General features: G+C 43.4%; 1 protein-coding gene and 1 long non-coding RNA gene across 5 annotated transcripts in view; one reads left to right on the top strand and one right to left on the bottom strand.

The window, feature by feature from the left end:
- Positions 1-4474: 4474 nt before the first annotated feature.
- On the bottom strand, positions 4475-17568 carry LOC128852845 (uncharacterized). 4 transcript variants are annotated; one of them, XR_008450925.1, is made up of 4 exons: positions 12799-17568; positions 10998-11300; positions 9666-9775; positions 4475-9578 (listed from the first exon to the last, which is right to left on the bottom strand). It is a non-coding gene; the product is annotated as an uncharacterized LOC128852845 (long non-coding RNA). The 4 variants fall into 4 exon arrangements; XR_008450926.1 differs by lacking the exon at positions 12799-17568 and having other exon boundaries at positions 4475-9219; positions 9514-9578; positions 10998-11666; XR_008450923.1 differs by lacking the exon at positions 12799-17568 and having other exon boundaries at positions 10998-11666.
- LOC104055208 (uricase) overlaps positions 11798-18046 on the top strand; it is a 29199-nt gene continuing 22950 nt past the window's right edge. The window contains exon 1 of the mRNA XM_009556309.2: positions 11798-11925. Within this exon, the coding sequence (XP_009554604.2) occupies positions 11911-11925 (15 nt within the window). The 5' untranslated portion in view covers positions 11798-11910. The remainder of the gene's footprint in view (positions 11926-18046) is intronic.

The raw sequence follows: 18046 nt of genomic DNA, 5'->3' as shown, positions 1-18046 counted from the left end.
TTGCGTTACTATGTTTACTAGAAAAGTGAAAAAGAAGTCTGTTAAGGTGAACACATGAAGATAATGGAAAAGGATCTAGAAATAACCTCAACTACACAGTGTCCCAAACCTGCTTCTGTCCTATAAACAAATTTAACAGTGTCCCTCAGCGTGCTTTGCTGAGGTTATTTCTACTTGACACAGATGTAAGTGAAAGATCAAAGGCCTCATTATGCACAATCCTATATTCTTATGAGCCTCACTCCCATTTTTGTCAAGAGACAACTATTTCAGCTGTCCTTAGTGCCTCGAGGATAAGTAGTTTCCATGGTAATTAAGATCTGGTGGATTTAATTGCAAATATGCTCACCAAAGACTTTCTGTAACTTTATCTTGCCAGCTGATTGCCAGAGATTGCAGCAGTATCTCTAGAAATCATTTCATTTCTGCTGTTAGCAGAGCTAATAGGGAATTCTGAGTTATTTGTAGTTCCAGTTTCCGAAGCTGTTTCTGTTGGGATCATTGCAAACCGATGTGCAGTGTAGTTGTGTGAAGCTCGCTGCTTATGCATGGAAAAAACCACATTATCTCTCTCCCAGCAAGCGGGGGACAACCTCCTAATATTGTTCGAAGGCTTTCCTTCTGCATGCCAGTGTCCAGCTTGAAAGCTCATTAGGATTTAAAGAAAATACTTCTCAGCTGCTTTATGGATGGATGTCGGCACAATCATAAACATATAGCTCTAACTGACATTACAGGAATTTCTTCCCACAGGTGCTATCAAGATGGCATAGCCGGCCATTATCCTGATCTGGGCCCATCCACCTGCTGAATGCTGGGCGTTTGATTTCCTACCGAGTCTGTCAGCACTTCTAGTTATCTGGTAGATTGAACCAATTAGATAATACATTAATTGTATGCAAGGCAAAACAACGCAGAAGATAAAGGAGTTTGCTGGAGCTTCAAGTGCCTCAGGCAGAAAACTGAAATGCTTCCCCAAATAGAAATCTTATAAACATGGTAATTGTAATCTGATATACTTAAGGCTTTTTGAGGAGTTTAACCAACAGCTGCCCGTGGCAAAGGGACTGAAAAAGCATCTGCTGTTTCCACCCTGGTGTTTTGCTGCACTCGTTTTGCTGCTTCAGGAAAGCTGAGGAGGGGCTTTTCCTAAGGGCGTGAAGTGATAGGACAAGGGGCAATGGCTTTAAATTGGAAGAGGGAAGATTTAGGTTAGAAATTAGGAAGAAATTATTCACGATGAGGGTGGAGAGGCCCTGGCCCAGGTTGCCCAGAGCAGTGGGGGCTGCCCCATCCCTGGAGGGGTTCAAGGCCAGGTTGGATGGGGCTTTGATCCACCTGATCCAGTGGGAGGTGTCCCTGCCCATGGCAGGGGGTGGAACTGGCTGATCTTTAAGGTCCCTTCCAACTCAAACCATTCTATCATTCTATAGTGAAGTGTATGCTAATATTTCTAGGGAAGACACACATCAGTTCTCTGATGGAGAACTGCATTATGAACAGTTGCGACACAGAAACGCAATTAACAGCGCACAGAAATGCTATCCTTGTGGATAAATCTGAGGAGCACACTATCGCAATAGGAATTTCATTGGTGGAGCAATGTGTCTTGGCCTGATACTGAGAAAAAAATGAGAAGCTGGTTATGCAGAACAATATGGTTGATTTGGGATCTAGAAACTCTTCTTACCGAAAAGACTTAAAAAGCCTAATCTCTTTAGCCCATTCGTGAATCACCTAAGAGCTAACTCACCTGGAATTACCTAAATCGGGAATAATTGTAATCATAGAAATCTTCAGTTTATCAGACAAATCATTTAAAGGATGATGTCTTTGGAAGCTGAACCGGGAGACATTTCTTGATTTAAGAAAAATGAAACCCAAACCAAACAACCCAAACCTTTAGATGAGCTAAGCCTTGGGGGGAAAATTAAATAGATAGGCCTGTGAATTATTCCTTGTCCCCCAAAAATCTTGAAATCAAGAAAGTGTTTTGTTTTTTTTTTTTTAAAGGATCCATTCTAGCTCCACTACAAATTACATAGATATCAGTTGATCTAATTGTCACCTGTGCTGTGCAAAAGGTCAGGCTGGAGAATCACACAGAATCACTAGGTTGGAAGAGACCTCAAATCATGGTGCTTCCTTCTGGCCAGAAAACCTGTGATGCCGTGAGATATCAAAATGAAGCCAAAAATACTCTTTAAAAAATGTTTATAGGAATTTTACAATATCATCCATAATCATCAAATGGTTTGAGTTGGAAGGGATCTTAAAACCCTCCAGTTCCACTCACTGCCATGGGTAGGGACACTCCCCTCTGGATCAGGGGCTCCAAGCCCCATCCAACCTGGCCTGGAACACTTCCAAGATGGGGCAGCCACCGCTGCTCTGGGCAACCAAAATCTCAGGGAGACCAATGGGATAATTCAGAGATTTACCAGGAGTGTTTTGCAGAATCAATGGGATTCTCAAAATCCCATGTTTTGGGGTTTTTTTCGAGGTTTTTTTTTCTCTTTTTTTTTTCTGTTTTTGTCTCGTTCTTCCCAGAGAGGTGCCTGTAAAACTGTCAAAGCAGACCTTTCCCTGACGCAGGAAGATACCGGGCTATTTGGGGGGGGGGGGAGGGAGGGGGAAGTGTCTGAGCCCGTATCCCATTCCTGTGATCGAGGGGGAGGCTTAAGCAAATCAGATAAATCGTGTTCTGTTCTGGTGTCTGGTGAATTTTATTTATTCTAGTGCATCCTTGCTCAATACTGCTTGTCACGCAACACCACCTCAGTTTACCTTTAAATTGTTATTTTCCTGCTCAAGGGTGAGTACCATAGGGTCCTGCGGCGGCAAAATCCCACTGTCCCTTTGCCAGTCCAGATGGTTTTGGAGGGTGAAAAACACTTCATTACACTTTCCCTCTGTTTAAAAACAACATTAGTTGCAAAACGGTACTGCAATCCTCTTCTTACTCATTGAGCCTCCGGCTCCCCTGGCCAATTCCTTCCAGTGCTGTAATATGCATCCTAACGGGCTTGCCTGAGGAAATTCTTGCTCGGTTTTGCCCCCATTATATTACCTTCCAACTCTACCTTTCTTCAACTTCCACAAACCATTTTTACACTTACAAATGTCCTGTCTCTAAGTTCTCAGGGACATCCCACAAGACTAGCAACAACAACAATTCTCATCTACAGATTACAGACACTCAGGACAATAGAGTGATCCCAACCTAGCTGAACAGCACAATAAAACTTTATGATAGTCCCAACACCAAATCTGATCCATTCCCACAGCCTGCAGAATTCTGGCCCCCCTGTCTACGCAAACCTTTTGCTTTTACACTTTCAAATTATTCTTTTCTGTCAGACAGAACACTTAACTCACATTCCGGGAGGGGAAGGGTTAAGTCACACACACAGCACCTAACTCATAATTGGTATACCGGGAAGGGGGGAAAAGGAGGGGCACTCTCAGACACTATTCGGCTTCTCCCATTTTTCTCCTTTTTTTTTTTTTCTTTTCTCCTTCTATGCTAGGTATTTTAAAATTTCATCCTTTGCAGCCTTCCATTCCAAAGGTCTGATGTAAATATACCCATTTGCCGGCTCAATGGACGTTTGGAATTAAAAGGCTTCGTAGGTGCATTCCTAGGATCAAGACAAACAGGGCTTCTAAACAATTTGCAAGTCTTTCAACGTTTTGAGCTCAGTCCACCTCTGGCTCCTGTCTATGGAGGAAGAACGTCCCCTGGTAAGCTGTCTCTCTCAGTTCCGCGGGTACTCTGTTATACATCGAACAATTCACAGAGTATACTTATGACATAAAACACACAATGTATAGCAGTGATCACTCGCTTCGTTCGTCTCTGGCTGCTTCCTTTGCAGGAGAGCAGAACTGCAGATAGGAACTCCGCACTCGCTTCGTGCTCAATTGCAGGTCTCACGCAACCACGCACTCACATACAAACACTCCACAACATATAAGAAATTTAAAATGAGCTCTTAACAATGTCAAAATATAGACGGTACCGATACTGAAGATTTGCAACAGGTGTAGAAGATGAAAGCTATCTCATATGCAGCACTCTTGCTTCCTCAGCAAGGAGTACCCAATTCATAATAATATTATATACTATAATATTATCTTATCTGTAATACCATATATAATACCATAATCCCTCACCCTGCATTTCCCACCTTACGAGAATCTTGGGATTATACCATAATCCCTCACTCTCCGTCTAACGAGAATCTTGGGATTATATTTTACCTGGTGCTTTGCTGTCACAGCAGGGAGCACCCATACCAGACCACAGCAGCGAATTCGCTATTTGACCCAGGGGCGGGCAGTGCCGCCTCCTCACCCGGTGCAAGTAGGGGATTCATATCCCACCTCGTGGCCTTACGGGATCTCAGCAAAGTGACCCTAACCCTTTGTCATCACGCGAGGCGTCCCATCCACGATTCACAGACTTGTCCCCTCCTACCCTGCAGGTAAATCCAAATTATCCTACCATGTCATCCATAAATCACATACCTGGTCCGCCCGCTGATGAGCCGTCTCTCTCCCCACAGCGATCGGGTAGAGATGGGGGATTCTCTGGAGGAATAGCTTACCAGGGTGCCCTTAGAATGTCCCGCTCCCCACCAATCCTGCAGCCGGGCAGAGACGGTGTCCCGTCTAGGGTGCCAAATTGTTTTGCGGAATCAAACCCTGTAACACAAAGTGAGTTGTAAAGCAGGTATGTTTATTTCCAGCGCTGGGGTGCAGGGGGTTCTCCTCCTCACTTGCTTACCATACAACTTAACAAGCAGCTACTTATGGTGTAAAGACATACATGGGTATAAGCGCCTACTACATATTCATACCCTTTCCCCGCTTCGTATTATAATTAGTTCTGGAAAGTTCACTCCAGACTTGCACCTGCGTTGTGCCTCCTGATGGTCTTGGGCCGGGGTCTTAGGGATGAAGTAGGAAGTCTTCCTTGGGATGAATATTTTTCTTCTTGAACTTTGTGCAGACGCACTCTCCTCTGGCAGTTTTCAAACTCCTGAGCCAAATGCAGCAGCTTTCTACCTTCCAGTTCCCACTTATCAGTAAACTTCTGCTAGCTGGCTCCTTTGTTATTAACTTCCAAGGTCTTCAGGGCAAACAATGCCAAGCTCTAACGAACACTCCCACCCCCCCCTTGTCTGCTTTTGCTCATCAGGAGGTTTCCTTCTCTTTTGCATTATAAACCTTCCGTGGCAGAACTTTTTTCCTTCTGTGTTGGTGAGATGTGAACGTGCTGAGGACATTTATAAGTGCTAATCACAAAATGACAAAGTGAATGAACATTGTCAGAGAGTCAGCTGGCAACCTGTAATAATCCCAGTGTCAGATAAACTCTTTTTCCCAGTATGCATATGTAGCACTTATTAATGAAACTCAAGCTGCACCTAATTAGTAGTAACAGAAAATCCCTGGCATTTACCTCCCACGTACAGAGCCACACCTTGCCCTCCAGGAAGTCCAGAGAGCTTCCCAAGAACTGTCCTAGCTCTGGCCTAGATTTCAGCCTCGGTTATAGCATCTTACAGGAGAAGCTTATCAGAGCCAGTCCTGTCTGGTGCACAGGGTTTGACCGAACGAAGAAGTGAAACTCATTGTGAAATGTGGTCTAAAGTTAGGCGTTTTAGTATAGTATCTCTTTTGCTTGGTCTACAAGGTGCAGAAGGTTTGTTGCTCTACCCAACACAAATCAACGCTGAAGGCTGTCTCTGTTCCTTACAGTAGGAAACTGAGGACAGAATCAAGAGCAGCATTTCAGTGAAAGCTACTGTACAAGACGACAAGGAAGAATTAACTAAGATAATATTTTCTTTTGTCTGTATTTCCAATTTGGTCTTATTTTCCTCCTACCTGGGAAAATATTTTATTTCCTAAGTTTGTGTAGCATTATTTATCAAATAGAATGTGTGGCACTGGCAGGAGGCAGCTAGGTGAAATAGTTCCAGCCCTATTCTTTTATTTCACCAGGAGAGTTTTAAATGCATCTGAAAAGAAATGCTAGCATTTAGTCTGATAATGGGATTCTATCCATCAGCTGATGACGTATCTGGTCATGGCCTCTGCAATTCAACTTCAAATGTAAATGTGCAGTACTGTTGCCAGTATGGGATTCAGAAGACCTGTCCTGTCATCAGCTTCCTCCTTCGCAGATACTTCACGGTACCCTCTGACAAGCCCCCTTATGCCTTATTCTTCTACAATATTAGTATGAAAACATTTCTGCCTTATACGGGTAAATAAGCATAACATATATTCTCGAAAGAAGAACAAGGGCCAAGCCCATCTCCTAGGAAGTTCTCTCCTGGCAAGCAGTGTCAACTGAAAAGGAGTTGGAGGCTGATCACCACTGCTGCTTCTCTAACATGGTGACTAGAATAGGGAATCCACCTCTTGATTGCCCAAGCAAGGAAATACTGAGCAAGAATAGAAAGGTTTATACTTCTCTGATGCAAGGCAAGTTGGAATGTTGTGTGTGGCGTCCTAAATTCAAAAAGAGTGATGAAAAATTAGAGGGATTTCATAGAATAGACATGAGACATGATTAAAGGGCAAGGATACTCTCTTCCAATTCTGGGGCTCAAGGAGTTCCACCTATTTAGCTTATCAAAGAGAAGGTTAATGGGGGCCCTTTATGAACATTCCTATGTAGTAAATATCCATTTAAATATACATGGCTTGGCAGACAAAGGTCCAAGACCTGCAATCATAATTTATAGTTACCCATAATGAACCATTGAGAGGGTTGCCAGGAATTATGGTAGCTTTTTCTGTTGATACTTATATCAAGATGTGATGTTTCCCCCTTTAAATGATACAAACTAGCTCAGGGAAATCTACTCTCCATTATACACTGGGAGATCACAGAGGTCATTTCACGCTTTCTAATTTGTTAATTGAACAGTTTATAGAACTTCAGTATAATTGGTTCTATGATTGTTAATGAAGAGGTTTTTTAATGTTTCATGTTTGACTGCAGCCTCACCTAATCTCAATTATTTCATACTGTAGGTGGATGGTGGGGCTTTATCATCCTACCAGCGCCTCCACCTTCATCCCTGAGGGCTGCATCATTATCTTGTTACACAACCTGCAGGGTTGATATTGTTGATACAACACCAACCACAGAAGCACTGGGAGATGGAGGAATGGAGTTGCTGGAGATCCTGAAAACCTACCCTAGAAGCTGCGCACCATAAGACTAAGTTCTGCCATACTACTTGAAAACTTAACTATAACGTACTACTCCGATGACTGCAGGCTCTGTTGAGGTTTTTTAGCATGTTATTCTAGATATTTTTTACCACTAAATGTATAATTTTCCAAGCTTTTATCCAGGCTGAGGTTGATATTTAGAATTTTGTTCTCACTTGTTCATTCAGCTCTGTTTTGCTTAGAAGTCCTGGGAACAGGACTCACAAGGATGAACATCACCACATCCATGCTGTGGTTTCTCAGGGCACCCCTCCAACTTTGCGTGGAGAGCAGCCTGACCTTAGCACCATCTCATGGGGAAGCAGTCCACCGTTTGGGGGACACAATGACTGGCTTTCCTATGAACTCATTTCTTTCATTCCATTATGCCTGTCTGAAGAAATGGAACAAAGTGATTTTGGTATTTCAGGCAAGACGTTAATCTGGTACCCTCAGTGACTGCCTGTATTTGTAGGTATCATCCTGCTTTAGAAAGAGGCAGGCGCTCCACAACTCTCCACAGTTTTACACTCTTTGAAAAGTGCCATCCTCTTCATGTTTGCATTTATAACTAGTTTCCATTTTTCTCATTTCAAAAAGCAAGTTGTAGCAGGCACCCCTCTTCAGTTCTTTATTTAGCCCATATTTTGGTGCCAGTTAATCTCCTTTTAGCTTCCTAAACCATGTGGCCTTTAAATACTTCTTGTATTTCCAACAATGTTTAACAGTTGCTACCTGAAACATTAATGCTACTGGATGTTCCAGTCTGTTCTGGAAGAGTGGGACTTTGGGCAACCTGATCCAGTGGGAGGTGTCCCTGCCTGTGGCAGGGGGGTTGAAACTGGATGGGCTTTGAGGTCCCTTCCACACCAAACCATTCTATGATTCTATGATTCTATGATTCTATGATTCTATTCTATGATTCTATGATTCTCAAACCATGCTTCCACCTGCTGTGACTTGGAAAAGGCATTATATATGTACAGTGCCAGCAGAGGACTGTGTGGCAGGAGCCAAGCTATGTACGTAGCATTTCAACAGGTTTTCATAAAGGCTTTGTTACCAGCTAAAGGCTTAGCATGAAGCCAGGATAATCTCTTGACTAATAATATATTAAACTCAGAAAAATCGTTCAGGAGCAGAACTTGACACGTTGTACTGGAAGGGAACCCGGAGAAGGAAGGAAATGAACGGTTTCAGTGTTTTAATAGTAAATACTCTTTATCCCTCCACCCACAGGCATACATCCTACTTGTACCACTACTACCTATCCTAGAGCAAGTGTAAGAACCGTAACACTCCAGGGAGATAAACATAAAAACTGTCATGATGGAATTAGGTTCTGGGATGGCACTGGCTAATGAGCAATAAATAATACCAGAAGACTATACTTTTAATAAAAAGGATTGAAAACCAGCAAAAACTGTCCGTTACCTGAAAAGCTGTAGATTTTTTACATAGAACTAAGGATGGTTCAGCTGTAAAGGACTGTCATACCCAGGCCAAATCAAAGCTGCACAGGCAAACGTAGTTCTATATTTCCTCATTTTCTAACACTTTACAGTATTACAGCTCATGATTTTAAGCTGAAAGAGGGGAGATTGAGATGACATCTTAGGGACAAATGTTTTCCTGTGAGGGTGGGGAGGCCCTGGCCCAGGTTGCCCAGAGCAGTGGGGGCTGCCCCATCCCTGGAGGGGTTCCAGGCCAGGTTGGATGGGGCTTGGAGCCCCCGATCCAGTGGGAGGTGTCCATGCCCATGGCAGGGGTGGAATTGGATGGGCTTTGAGGTCCCTTCCAACCCAAAACATTCCATGATTCTGTGATTCTATGTTCATACATCCATATACAAGACTTACTGGAATCCTTTTCAGTATTAAGTCATCTGGGACACAGTGTTATGGGAGTTTGGAGTAAAAGGAATCCAAGTATCTGTTTTAGTAGAAGTGCTTTCTTTTCAGTCAAAGAGTTGCTTTAATAAGCCTAAAGAAGAAAAACAAACAGGAACTGGAGTTGCAGTGAAGTCAGCTGGGGCATCTGATACCTGTCATCGAGGGACATGGCTGAGCTGCACAGAAAGCCAATCCTTTGGCTGAGTCTGGGGCATCTGCAGTAACAACCTCTTTCTGGGAGTTAAAACAGAAAATTCAAAGCAGTAACAGATACAAATCTGTATCAGCAGTGAAATAAATGGGTTTTATTCTTCAAGAACAAAAATAATGAGCTCTAACTGAGAATATTGGCAAAAAGTGTCTGTGAAATATTGTAAAGGCTTACAGCTTTGAATGCATTAGGTCCCATTTCCAAAGCTGTTGAGAATTTTCCAGTTGCATCATTTTCAGCTGTAATTATGAGAGATTACTGTCAGAAATGCTGACTTCCATTTTTGAAGCCAAATCTTGAGAAAATACTGGAAAACCAGGACTCACCCTTAGTATTTCTGATCATCCTTTAACAATTTCTTCTGATGGAGTAATACCAGTAGCGTAAGAGCTTTGCTAGAGAGCTTTGGGAAACTGGTCTCTCAAGCTTAGAAAATCTGTGTGAAGAAAGTAATAGTTATCATTCAAACTTGACGCCAGACTCTAATTATTACTTCAAACACAACAAGAACACAGCATCATCAGGATTTTTTTTTAATCTGCACTGCAGTGGCCACACCTACATCCTCTTAGAAGAAACATATTTCTCCTCTCCTGACTACTTTGCACAAATATATATTAATTTGTGCAGCGCATTCATCAATTTGCCTGGAGTTTAGTTCTTCTATTTTTTAACTCAGTTGATCTTATGGTCATGCTTCACACAGTATTGCATTGAAATTACCCTGGTTGTACTTTAGATGCTGTTAGTCCTTGACATTCCCCTTGTGGAGGGAAGATGCGATGCTTATGGTATGCATGGTAAGGGTCACGAAGCTGCTTGGTTTCACTTTGCCTTTACCACATTGTTTAACTGATGTAATCAAGTTAGTCGTGCTTAATAGCATTAGGTTTAAGAGTGTCACTTGATCCCTTTGAGTGCTGGGCTCATAAACCCAGAGAAGACCATGATATAAAGACCAGTTTCTTATGTGCTATACTGCAATTTCACCTTTATTGCGCTCTCTCCCTAGCTGTCAGTCAGTTTAGTCCGACTATCAAGATCACAAACTCAAACAGCGTTGTGATGTGATTTTCAAAGCAGAAAAGCCATGTGCTTCATGCCTTGTTTCTTCGCCTGGTTTTAGAGACGCTGGTTGTTAAAAATGAGGGCACTGGAACACTGCGGAATTCAGCATTAAAGAAATCATAGAATGGTTTGGGTTGGAAGGGACCTTCAAGATCACACAGTTCCACCGCTTTGTCATGGGCAGGGACACCTCCCACTGGATCAGGTTGCTCGAAGCCCCATCCAACCTGGCCCTGAACACCTCCGGGGATGGGGCAGTCACAACTTCTCTGGGAAATACTGCATTTCAGTGAAAAAAAATACTGAAACTATTGTGTGTTTGTGGGGCAGATGAACTCACCCATCAAGAGTGTAACGACCTCTCGAGGTTGAACATTAAGCACGTTATCACACAGTGACTCGATACTTACTGTGTCTTATGCAGTACTGGGACTGGAAGAAGAATAAGGAGTTCTCCAAAGGAAAGGACGGGAAACTAATTCTGCTGTTAGAATGTACCTCTCTTCTTTGAATTTCTATTTTGCTCTGCGGTGCAAGAAACAAGGTGCGAACAAGACCTGTAGAGAATGAATGGGAATGATTTCTCTCACCTTGGCTTTCCCATGTTGTTTTTTTGACAGCGTTTAGCAGACAGAGTGCTCCCAGGATGTGCTCTTAGTCCTCGGTGGGGTTATTGAATCTCCCTGGAGAAGAAAAGATTCTATCCACACCGCTCATCTTCCTCAGTGCTAACAATGCAAGGTACGATGGAGAAGATACAGATTTCAGTCTTCATTCTGCTAGAGAGAGAAAAAAAATTCAAAGAGAGTCTTTGAAAGAATCTCTTAAATTACTGAGATGTAAAAAAAAATTACCTCTAAAAGTGGGGATATTACTTCTCGCTGACTTGGGCCCTGAAAGTAAAACCAGAGAGACAGTGTTCACCCAGAGGAGGTTGATCTTTGCTCAGCTCCTGCATGGTCCTGCCTCAGAGAGGTTTTTCTGTCAAAGAAACTGCCCGTGCACATCGCCTTCCTGACGTCCACCCTAATGGACACTGTGCCAGCATCAGGGACAAGGAGATGGCTAAGGCAAGGATGTGAAATTCCTGTTGGGGATGTTTGCACCGTGTCTGGAAACACTGTCCTCTAAACATGCTTTGTGTCATAGACCACGAAAGGTTCAGATTTCATCTTTCGTGTTTATGGGTGATTCCTGTGTCTTTGAAGTTCTGCCCCCACTAAAGATGAAGGCAAATTCCGATCAATATTAATCTATCTATTTGTGCTGTTGTCTCCTTTGTTGCAGTAGACTTATTCCTTTATTAAAGCTTTTGCCTGGAGGAGAAAAGAAAAGCCACATTACTAAATAAATTATGAAATATTTACATTTGTGAAGCCAACCCCTTACGCCTGGCTCCTCCTCTGATATTGAGATGACACTTTTTATAGAGCTACAGCTTCTACACTGCCATTATTCCTCTGTGGGATTCACGACTGGGAGGCGACAAACCAGCAGGCCACCATGAGCCAAGTGACAGTAAGTAATTCCTAGGAATGCTTGCTGATTTTGACTCGGGGAGAAACAACTGTATTAGACCCGTGGTGCTTTCTTTACTGCTGAAAAGCAAAGTAGAACCAGAGATGAAACCAAAGCAGATATAAAACTGGGAAGGTTTCTGAACTAAGCTTGATTTTTATTAACAGCCATTTGTTGTAGAGATACCTGTAATGAGATTCCCAAGAGCAAAGGGTTAAAGGCATCAGATTGTTGTCAATATCTATATTCTCTTTATGTTCTTTTGTATTTGTATTTACTTTTGCTGCCTGCAGTTCTCTCAGTGCCACAAGAATGAATGAAGTATCACAATCCGTAACAAAATGATCTGCAGTTACACTTGTGAATGTTCTGCATCTCGTTTTCATTGTGGTTTTTCTTTTTTATTTGCTTTAAACCTTAATAATAGCTTCCATCTTTAAATAAAAATGGTCTAGCATGTTGTTCACGTATGTGTAGTTCAAACTGTTCAGCTTATGAATTTCTCCCTCCTACTTTTCCATATTTAATGCTTTTGACTTCGCCTCACCCCACCTTTTATGGGTTTTGCAACAGACAGTAGCGACTTTCTCTCTGGGTGTTGGTTTGTTAGGGCTTCTTTTAATACTTGGCTAAGTCACTTCAGGTTTTGCCTCTCATTTATATCTCTTTGTGGCGTAGCCTATGGAGGCTGTAAGCGTAACATGGATAAATGCTAAGTAACTATCATAGCAAATGAAACACTCTGTCCACTGGAGTTCTGCACAGTTAACTCCAAATGGTTCTGTGTCACCAAACTCACGGCCTCTGACCTCCCTGGCGTCACCCATCCTGTTGTTACTTCTGCTTTTCCCTTGCTTTTTGTCTCTTGCTTACCTTCAGTTGTCTTGTTCTGTCTTCTGAGTTTTCTTCTCCATTTCTCCTGCGAGCTCTCCTTGCTCCCGTTTCTCTGGTTCTTCGCATCTTCTGGCAGTAACGAGAAGGGCAGGTTGGTGGGCAGCTGGGAACACAACTGTATTAATTGTCCCTGTTTGCTCGGCAGCATTTCTTCCATGGTCTTTCCTTGCAAAATGTCTCCATCAAAATTGTCCGTTCTCCCATTCCCACCTTGGCTTTCATGAAGTTTGGAGTAGTTAGAAAGCAAGAGAATCAGAGGTGCAGATTCCCTTTTCGCAATGCCTAGGATTTCCAGGGTCAATGTTTGACCTGGAGCAGCTTCCGGAGCAGGGAAGGAAGCGGATTCTGAAATGTGTACTGAGCTGGGCTTTTTTAATCCTGAACACGAAGTGGTGGACAGTGGTCCTGAACCTACTCATGAGTGCAAAAATACATTTCTCAAACTGCATGATAGCAAGAGAAAAACTGATTTTTGGCTGGCAGGATCTTAGCACAGAAGGGAAACCTGGAAAAAGCCAGGCACAAAAAACCCTTGGAGCTAAATACTCTCACATTTTAGAAAGTCAGAAGTAAGGAACAAAAAGAAAACATTTGATGATAAGGCTTTTCGTGAGCTTTTGGAATAGAATGGGGAAAGCGTGTACTGCTGTAATGGGACATGCCTGTTAGTGGGCATTAATACATGTGAAGACAGATTTTGGGATTATTGTCTTATGATTCACAACTGTGTGGCTAATTTGCATGTAAAATTTCCATGATTAATAAATTAGGCAATACCGGTACAAGTGCAGTAGAGTGAACCACTGTGGCGATCGCCAGCGCTCTGGCAGGCAACGTGAAACACTGCGCTCTGCTCCAGGAAAGCTTTGGGTTTGGAATATCAGTTTGCAGTTTCCAAGCTGTAAAGTGATCAAAGGAGGGGAAGAACCTGCCTGACTTTTATCCCTCTTAGAGGAGAATCAGGATAGTCACCCTGTGTAGAAATGTCAAACAACTGAATAAGATACAACATCAAAGAGGATTTACTAAAATCACTTGAGTCAAAGTGTAACACAGCTGTTCATAAAAAGCAAGATACATTTTTCAAAGTCCTAATGTTTGGTATTTAACAGTTTGAGTAAAATGAATGTATCAAATATGCATAGAATAGCATACTCTTAATACCGGGAAAAATCAATGAAAGACTATAAAGATAAGTATACAACAGGTCTGCATTAAAATATTCGATGATGAGCCAGCTCCTGTCCGTGGCCAAGATCTGAAGGTGCTACAGCTGATTTCTGAGCTCATATGCAGCAAATTTTACTGCACTCATACCAAGTTCATAAGGATTATGAGAAAATTCAGCAGATGAGGCCTCTAATCTGGTACCTCTGATCTAAGAGAACAGTGTCAGGTATGGCTAAGCAACTCAGCATATCTAGAAAACACTGATATTGATATCCTACCATGAACTTTTAGATCAGGCTCTCCACCTTGGACTACAGAGAATTTGTTCCCTGCTACAACAGGGTTTTCCTCACACTTTGCCCTACATGAATTTCTATTGATCTCCATTCTCCTTTTTAAATCCCTGTCTTTTTAAGAACTCTGTTGTGAAATTGAAGAGGCGCATCCTGTTCTTGCATCACATTCTGAGCACGGTTAGGGTTTGGCTTCCACCAAGCTTTCAGAAGACACTGCCAGCACCACTCTGTCTCCCCAACATTTCACCCAGGGCATAGGCAGCTCACGCCTTCTGAAACAAGTACTGAACTAAGTGCCCGGTGATGTATCTTTCCCAGAGACCCAAAATAAGGTATAAAAGAGATCCACACAATAATTTATGGGCGTTAACATATGAGTGTAAGTTTCTCCGGGGATAATTATGTGACTGTGCTAATAAAGCCAAGGATGCTTTGATACATTAAAATGAATTCTCCCAACAATGTCCTTGAGCACTGAGTCAAGATCATATATATTTAAATAGGAGAGAGGGATGAGAGAAGCCCATGGAGTGAAGGACATGGATCTATTAGAGCAAGTCCAGAGGAGGCCACAAATATGATCCAAGGGCTGGAGCACTTCACATCCAAGGACAGACTGAGAAAATTGGGGTTGTTCTCTTCAGAGAAGAGGAGGCTGCAGGGAGACCTTAGAGCAGCTTCCAGTGCAGAAAGGGGCTCCAGGAAAGCTGGGGAGGGGCTGTTGATCAGGGAGGGCAGGGAGAGGACAAGGGTAACAGTTTTAAACTGAATGAGGGGAGATTGAGATGAGATCCACGGGCAGGGACACCTCCCACTGGCTCAGGGGCTCCAAGCCCCATCCAACCTGGCCTGGAACCCCTCCAGGGATGGGGCAGCCACCGCTGCTCTGGGCACCCTGGGCCAGGGCCTCCCCACCCTCACAGCAAAACATTTCTCCCTAAGATCTCATCTCAGTCTCCCCTCTTCCAGTATTCTAATTGCCCAGCTGGAATTAAACTTTAGACAGTTTAAGTTTTTATGCATTCAGTTGTAACTTTTCTTCTAGTGAGGCCGATGTCTGCTCCTTCAACCTCTTGCATTAAGTCTGTGTGAAACTGCACTTTTCCCCCACACTACAACCCCCTATGTTAGCGATTCCCTGTTACTAGGGTTATGGAAGCATCCTCATTGAAACATGGGTTTATAGGAAAATCTCGGGGGAGGAGGGTTTGGAGCAGTGACAAAGAGACCGAGTTCTGCCCTTGCTCCTGGTGGGCAGTCACCACGTTGAGCGTAGGAGCCATCCTGGTGGGTGAGTGAGCGGCAGGCGTGTGTTTTGAGAGGCTGTGTTTGCATTTCCTGCCCCTCGTGAGCTCTTCAGGCGTGCCGGGACCGAGTCTCGGCTTGTGGAAATGATTACAGGGCAATATATATACCAAACAATGATCCCTACTGTCGTGTTTGTTACAAATTTGGCTGCGGGAAAGTGACGTTTAGTGGAATGATCATGTCAGCTTTTGGCCTCTCCTACTCCCTCGGCAAACAATTTTCATGTATAATAAATGTTCTCACTTAATCTAACTAGAACAGAGCCCAAGGGTCAGAATAGCCATACCTGCACGCCGAGGAGAGGGCACTCTGGGTTTCCAGACGAGACACCTTTCCGTGCCAAGGTCCAAGACTTCAGACCTCTCGCAGGATCAGCTTTGCTGGGCACGTCCCCTTCCACAGTCAAAGTGGTCACAGTGGGCAGCGAAGGCAGCACAGAGTCACCAGGAGAGGCAGATACTGTTTGAGTGTTTGGCATTTTGAAAAGGAATAGCACATTTCAAAATGGAAAACTTGTAAGAAAAAAAAATATATACAATATAGAAAAATAAGTATTTCACAGCGATGATTGATCACAGCGCGTGTTGTGGGGGCGCATGAGATTGAGTGAGCGGTGTATGGTCTTGCCTTTGTAGAGGAAGCCTGGGAGTTACAAACCCTTCAAAAAATCCGTAGGGTTTATCTTGTTGATTATCAAGCTCTTTCGGGAAATAAAGAGCCAGCCCACATTTCATAATGTGTGTACTAGAAGTACCAAGATATGCAAACGTGGAAGTTACTCAATGAAAGCAAAACTGAATTAAAGGTGTTTACAGTCAAAAAATGAGAGAACCAGAACTGCAGCCTTTTTATTGCTCCATCACTGAAATGAGTGTGTACAACCTGGCTATTTAGGTGCTTGTAATGTTGTACGGGACAACTGCTTCCATCTTCCCACTGCTGTTGGTGCCGCCTCACTAACAGCTCAAACCGAGGTTACCAGTCTTGGGGATAATGAAAGAGGAACACTGTAAGTAGTCTTGTGAAGCTTTATGACAGCTATCAATTGATCAAATAATTAAGAATAGCAATCAGCACTTAAAATCAAGTAATGGACTGTTGACTTTTAGCCTGGGGAGCAGGGCTGTGGCAACGCTGTTGTGACGGTTGGCGGATGGAGACTCGCTGTTGAAAACTCTGTGACTCAAGTGCTGTGGCTGAGTACCTACCCTAAGAACACAGGTTGTGTCACCAGTCCAGGTGCCCTCAGACGCTCCATGATGAACCTCACCAGCACTATCTCATAGAATCATAGAATGGGTTGGGTTGGAAGGGATCTCAAAGCCCATCCAGTCCCACCCCCTGCCATGGGGAGAGACACTCCCACTGGATCAGGGGCTCCAAGCCCCATCCAACCTGGCCTGGAACCCCTCCAGGGATGGGGCAGCCACCGCTGCTCTGGGCACCCTGGGCCAGGGCCTCCCCACCCTCACAGCAAAACATTTCTGCCTAAGATCTCATCTCAATCTCCCCTCATTCACCTTAAAACCATTCCCCTCATCCTATCCCTGCACTCCCTGATCCAGAGCCCCTCCCCAGCTTTCCTGGAGCCCCTTTCAGCACTGGCAGCTGCTCTAAGGTCTCCTCAAAGCCTTCTCTCCTCCAGGCTGAACAAGTGAAGGATTTCTCGCTGGTCCTGCACACTGAGGTCATGTGTATGCAAAGTTGTGGGCAAGAGAAAAGATTTCAGACAGGTTGGTTGTGTTAGTGTCTGCAGACCAGAGAAATGATTTTATCTTGGCTCATCAGAGTGATGCTCTGCCATCCCACCGCTCAGCATTCCACGTCAATGGCAATTTTCACTGCCACAAATAGGTGTTGCCAGACCACAGCTAGTAAAAGAACAAAAAATATACGTGTAAAACAACTTGACAGGCATCTGAGAAAAAAAACATGATCAAGCTAATTCTTTATCAAATGGACACAGATAGGGAAAAGGAGACCAATTTCGCACTGAGTATCTAAACTATGAACATTATTTTCACAAAGCAGTCAGACCCGGGTTTGGTTTTGAGCCAGATTGACTAAATATGAAATCTATTCCTGCACGATTCTCCTCATTAAACAGATCCATCCTTTTTATGTCTTTAAGAAGCCATAAATGTTTTCAGTTCCTGAAGCACAAATGTTTTCAGCTCCTGAGCCATCCTGGCCGCGTAGATATCTGTGGAATAACATAGAGTGTGGGAAATCAGTCTTTCATGTTCCTTTCAATCTGATTTGTTTGGTACCTTGTACTCTTTGTTGTTTGGTTGATTTTTCAGGTTGAAAAGGGAAGGAAATCGTCAACATCTTCTTGTGGCTGTGGGGTATTTCATAGGATCATAGATATTTCTTCACTTCTACTTCCTTTTAAGACACTGTTGTGGAGAATCAGTGGTGTGGACTATGAACACAGCAAAGCAGGAACATAG

The sequence above is a fragment of the Cuculus canorus genome, chromosome 8 (genome assembly GCF_017976375.1).
Source record: "Cuculus canorus isolate bCucCan1 chromosome 8, bCucCan1.pri, whole genome shotgun sequence".
Classification (NCBI taxonomy): domain Eukaryota; kingdom Metazoa; phylum Chordata; class Aves; order Cuculiformes; family Cuculidae; genus Cuculus; species Cuculus canorus.
Note: the sequence above shows the minus strand (reverse complement) of the source record. Positions and strands in the feature narration are given on the sequence as shown.